We start from the raw sequence: 6,047 nt of genomic DNA, 5'->3' as shown, positions 1-6,047 counted from the left end.
TCTCTGCTGAAAACTTGGCTGGCAGATCCTTGAGTCCCTTTAAAGCCACCAAGAGTACAGCCCCTCATTGACACAGTCTGTGGCCACAGGGATGGTCGAGAGAAATAAAATGAGAAATTGCACAAACAGTGACATTTCTTTCTGGTTAAGAATTATGAAGTAAAACAAACAAAGAGGAACTCCAAAATGAAATCAACAAGAATTATCAAAGAATACTTTTATTACAAATTAATTGCAGAAATAGGCCAGCAGTTTAATGTTTCTGAAACCATCCAGTCATCAGTTTCCACACTGCAGCCTTAAGCTCCTGGTTCCTCAGGCTGTAGATGAGGGGGTTCAGGGCTGGAGACACCACCGAGTACAGAACTGACAGGGCCAGATCCAGGGATGGGAAGGAGTTGGAGGGCAACTTCAGATGAGCAAACAGGGCAGGGCTCACAAACAGGGAGACCACGGCCAGGTGAGGGAGGCAGGTGGAAAAGGCTTTGTGCTGTCCCTGCTCAGAGGGGATCCTCAGCACAGCCCTGAAGATCTGCACATAGGAGAAAACAATGAACACAAAACACCCAAGTGCTAAATAGGCACTAACTGCAATGAACCCAAGTTTCCTGAGGTTGGAGCGTGAACAGGAGAGCTTGAGGATCTGGGGGATTTCACAGAAGAACTGTCCTAGGCCATTGCCATGGCACAGGGGCAGGGAAAATGTATTGTCTGTGTGCAGGAGAGCATTGAGAAAGGCACTGGCCCAGGCAGCTGCTGCCATGTGGGCACAAGCTCTGCTGCCCAGGAGGGTCCCGTAGTGCAGGGGTTTGCAGATGGACACGTAGCGGTTGTAGCACATGATGGTCAGGAGATAAAATTCTGCTGTGATAAAGAACAGAAAGAAAAAGAGCTGAGCAGCACATCCTGTGTAGGAGATGTCCCTGGTGTCCCAGAGGGAATTGTGCATGGCTTTGGGGACAGTGGTGCAGATGCAGCCCAGGTCACTGAGGGCCAGGTTTAGCAGGAAGAAGAACATGGGGCTGTGCAGGTGGTGGCCGCAGGCTGCGGCGCTGATGACGAGGCCGTTGGCCAGGAGGGCAGCCAGGGAGATGCCCAGGAAGAGGCAGAAGTGCAGGAGCTGCAGCTGCCTCGTGTCTGCCAATGCCAGCAGGAGGAAGTGGCTGATGGAGCTGCTGTTGGACATTTGTGGTGTCTTGGTATGGGGATCTGTAAAAAGAGTAATCATGGAATAGTTCAGTTTGGAGAGGACTTTCAATATCCCAGCACAGCTTGGTGGCACTTTCCCCCCACTGCCTGCCCAGGGCTCTGCTGCCTGGAGCTGTCCCTGCCTGCAGCTGCTTCCCTGTGCCCAGGGCTGGGCCCTGCCAGTGCTGCCAGAGCCCAGCCCAGCCCTGGGGGCTCAGCTCTGCCCTGCAGAGCCCTCCCAGCTCAGGCACTGCCCAGGGGCAGCTCTGGCTCTGCAGGCTCTGATGGCAACCTCAGAGCAACCCTGAGGAGGCTGGAAAAGTGATTCTGGTGCTGCCTGCAAGGGGCCCTGTGCTGATTTCTGTCACTGCCTGGTTTAGTAGGATCTGAGAGAAAATTGTGTTACTTTTTCTCAACCTGAACTGAGAGATTAATATCTATGTGCAATTTCCCATCCAGGAGATTCAGAGATGTAGATTAAAATTCAGGATTTCCCCATTTTTGTACCTCTGCCTCGCTTTGCTCCCTGCATAATCTACTTGGATATGTTCTGCAGTTAAATGTCATGTTGGAAGCAGTCCTGAAAAACAGAGCATCCTCACCACACAAGGAGAACACTTCCAAGCCTTACCAGCTGTCTCCTTCCACCCAGATCTTGTCCCCCAGTGCTGGGAGCAGCTCCCAGGGCTGGCTGAGAGCTGTCCCTGGCAGGCAGCAGAGTCCCTGCCCCAGCACAGCACCCTGGGCTGCAGGACCCTGCTCTGCAGGACAGCCCTGGGCACCCCTGGCTGCTCTACACAGGAGAGAAGCAGAGAATGTACTCACAGAGTCTGTAGGCATTGGCATGTTCCAGCTTTAGGAGAGGACTGCAGGAGCTGCAGCTGCATTGTCCTGCAGCCAGAGGTTCCTGTGCCAAGGGCTGGGAGTGATTCTCCCCCAGGCACTTCTGAGCCCCTTCCCAGCCCTGAGTGATTGAAGCTCTCTGTGCCTGTGTGCTGTGCCCGGGGTGGCTGCAGGCAGTGCCCCAGCCCTGCTGGGCTGGGAGAAGAGCTGCTCATCAAGAGAAATGTGGTTTTAAGCTCTTCTTGGTTGCCAGGAGCTGCCTCTGTGCCAGGAGCCCAGCCCAGCTCAGTAGCACAAACACAGCACAAGGACTTTAATGACCCTCTCGGGGATTGGTGATGAGGCCCTGAATATCAGTCCCTGAGAGGGAGCTGAAGAAATCTCTCCAGAGCTCCAGGTCAGAATCCAACTCCAAAGTTTCTTGAAGTTTTAATGGGTCCCACTGAGGGACATGAGACAGCAAGTGTCCCCAGGCCCCAGGCAGAGCAGAGAACTCTGCTCTGGGGCAGAGATGACAGGGGGAGACAAAGAGAAGCCAAGTCCTGGTGCACTGGGGCACAGCAGCCTCTGTGCCACCAAGGGCTGTGAGCAGACACCTTGTCCTGAGGCCCTGGGGCCTCCTGGCACAGCCCCAGCAAGGCTGGGCACTGTCAGCCCCTTGTCCTGCCCTCAGCATCCCCCTCCCATCCCAGTGGCCTCGAGGATCTGCTGGAAGGAGTCCCTGGGGAGCCTTGGTCAGGAATGGCCCTGGGGGGCTCCTTAATGCTCCCAGGGACTGCAGGTTCTTCAAAGGACTTTGGGTTTTGCTTTTGTTTTGGAATCTCTGGGAGGTTGTGCAATCCAATTATCTGCTGTAATTAGTCCCTTGAGAGGCTTTGTCAGTCATTACACTCAGTGGGGCTCATTAATGCTTCAAGAGACTTTAGTTATTTTAAGGTACTTGGAGTTTCCCTTTTAAAACTGACTCTATGAGAGGTTTGTGCAATCATGGCCCCAATTATCTACTTTAACAAGTCCCTTGGGATTCTGAGTCAGTACAAACACTCAGTGGGGCTCATTAGCACTTCACACTACTCAAAGTTTATTAAGGAACTACTTTTTGACACTGAGTCTGAGTGCTGTGTGTGATAATTGGCCTCTAATTATCTGATTTAATGAGTCCCTTTGGAGCTTTGCATTGACACGCAGTGGGGCTCATTAATGCTTTGAGATACTCAAGGTGTTTAAGGTACTTTGGATGTTCCTTCCCACACTGAGTCTCTGAGAGGTTTTTGTGTAATCCTGGCCTCCAGTTCTCTACTCCAAGGACTCCATGAGGAACCTGTGTTGGGGATGGACCTCAGTGGGACCCATTAATGCTTCCAGACACTTTGGGTTTTTCTTCTGACTTCGACTCCTGGAAAGGTTTGTGCAATCTCCTCTCAGGCCCTGAGGTTCAAGGGCTCAGCACCAAATAAACCACGGGGCTCATTAGGATCAAACAAGTCCTGACAAACCATGACTGTGCCTTGATTTCCTTCTGGTCTGGTGCAGTTCATTAGGAAGGTTTCCTACTGCAGTTATGGAGAAAACTTTCCAAGAGCTATTAGGAAATACACATTTCTATTTGAAAGGATGTATTTTATTACTGTTCCCTTTAGAGAAGAGGTGATTGCAGCATTCAGTAACTGATATTGATCCAGGGACTCTCCTAGGGCGGTTTGTCCTGGCAAGAGCAGCTATGCCTTGAGCTCTGAGGCAGTGTGGACAACCTCGCTCCACACATTCCTCAACACCATCCTGCCTTCCGTCACTCACCTGAGACATGCTTTGCTTGGAAAACTGATTGTACACAGGCAAAAATCAGTTTATTATCTTTTTTTTTAGCAGTTTAAACTCCTCAGTTTCCCCACTGAAAACAACACACTCCTCAAGTGTGTGCCAAGGCCAAGGGGCCACCAAGGAGGTTCCCCTTCCCCAAGGCAGAACCATGCAAGAAATGTTTTAGACATACAGGAAGTTCTGCAATAAACACAAATCCAGAGTTGGCTGAAGGCAGATTTTGACCAACTCCTGAAGGCCAGACAAGCTTTGAACTCCTTGCAGCTCCAAGCTGCAGGTGGGTTGTTGGGAGGTGTGTGAGTGAGCCCAGAGTGAGGGCAAGGGCAATGCAGAGAGGCCTGGAAGTGCTTGTGTGCAGACAGGCAGTGGGGAAGGGCAGTGCAGGGCTGGCCTGGGCCAGGAGTGAGGGTGGATCATCATGCCCAGCTGGCCTGGGCCATGGCAAGGGGCTGTGGCCACGGGCACTGCCCTGAGCCCACTGCCTGGGCCCCTTGCTCAGGGCTGGTGTCAGTGCCCAGAGGCAGAGGGGATCCCTTGCTGGGGGCTGTGCCATGGCCACCTGCCCTGTGCCGCGCTGGCTGCTCAGGCGCTGCGGGACCAGCAGCAAATGCCACTGCCAGGGCCAAAGGCAGCTCAGACAGACAGAAAGGGTCAGGGCTGGCCACTGTTTCCATGGCAGCCCTCCCTGGGACACCACACCTGGGTCACCTGGCCTGGCCATTGCCATGGAAACCCCTTGTGGGGACCGATGCCACAGAGGCTGGCACTGGGACACTGCTGGGGCCGGGTGCTGAGCACAGGCTGAGCACACAGAGATGGGTTTTGGGGGATTAGAGAAACATTCCCCACACATTTTTTGGAACTTTTTTGGAATATTTCAGGTACATTTTAGGCAACCTCCCCCGCAGATTTTTGGGAATTTTTTCGGAAAATTCCTGGGGAATTTTCTCTCACCTGTCTCCAAATTACCACAAAATATCCACAAAATTACACAAAAATTACCACAAAATATCATCAAAATGTGTACTCTCAAAAAGCCAAAACTACCCCAAATTTACCACAAAACATCCCCTAAAACTACCACAAAATCACACGAGAATTAGCCCAAAATATCACCAAAACATCCCCAAAATTACCCCAAAATATCCAAAAAACTACACCAAGATTAACCCCAAATTACCCCAAAACATCCCCATAATTACCCCAAATTATCCTCAAAATCTCAGAAAAATTACCTCAGAAATAGGCCAAAATTAGCTAGAAATAGTCCCAGAATATTGCCAAAATTACCCCAAAACATTCCTTAAATTTACTCCAAAATATCTCCAAAATAACCTGAAAATATCCCCTAAGTTACCCAGGGGGGTCTGGGAGGATGGAGAAAGGGAGGGGGAGGGGCAGAAATGGGCCTGGGTGGTGTCCCCAGGGCATTTTGGGGCGTTCTAAAGGTTACCAAATGGGTCTGGGGGTGTCCCAGGTGGGTCCTGGAGCATCTTCAAGTGGGTCTGAGGGTCTCTGGGGGTCCCCAAATGGGTCTGGGCGTCCAAGTGTGTCCCAGGTGTCCCCACATGGGTCTGGGACAGGGTCCCAAAGGGTTCCAGAGAGTTTTTGGGAGTCCCCAAATGGGTCTGGGATCTCAGAGGAGTCCGAAATGGGTCTTGGGGTGTCCCAAGGGGTCTCTGAGGAGTTTAGGGGGTCCCAAAGTGCTCCCCAAATGGGTGTGGAGGAGTCCCAGGCGCCCCCAATGGGTCTGGGGTGTCAAGGGTGTCCCAAATGAGTCTGGGGGGATACCAGGAGAACCTAGGGGTGCCCACGTGTCCCCATAAAGGTCTGGGGCCCCCAGGAGGTTCCCCAAATGGGTCTGGGGGTGTCCCAAGGGGGGCCTAAAGGAGTTTGGGTGGGTCCCAAGAGAGTTTTGGGGGTGTCCCAGGGGGGTCCTGGGGCTCCCCAAATGGGTCCGGGGGTTCCCAAGTGTCCCCAAAAGAGTCTGGGGTCTCCCAAAGGGATTTCAGGGGCTCCCAGGTGTGTCCCAGGTGTCCCCAAAAGGCTCTGGGGTCTCCCTCCCTTCACCTTGGGTCACCTGGGCAGGGGTTGGGCAGGATCTTTCAATCACTTGCTACACTTGGGACTTGGCCCCTGCTTGACAAAAAGGCTGATGGAGCTCACAGGCTCCTTCCGGAGAGCAGCTGGCCCTG

General features: G+C 52.6%; 1 protein-coding gene across 1 annotated transcript; it reads right to left on the bottom strand.

The window, feature by feature from the left end:
• Positions 1–253: 253 nt before the first annotated feature.
• On the bottom strand, positions 254–1,186 carry LOC310918447 (olfactory receptor 14J1-like; the record flags this gene model as incomplete). The annotated part of the gene is made up of 1 exon (XM_083877309.1): positions 254–1,186. The coding sequence occupies one exon, from the start codon at positions 1,184–1,186 to the stop codon at positions 254–256; it is 933 nt and encodes a 310-aa protein (XP_083733435.1).
• Between the last annotated feature and the right edge of the window lie 4,861 nt (positions 1,187–6,047).

Source organism: Zosterops lateralis (assembly GCF_965231275.1).
Source record: "Zosterops lateralis genome assembly, chromosome: 23".
NCBI classification, from domain to species: domain Eukaryota; kingdom Metazoa; phylum Chordata; class Aves; order Passeriformes; family Zosteropidae; genus Zosterops; species Zosterops lateralis.
This window is presented reverse-complemented; position numbering and strand designations above follow the sequence as displayed.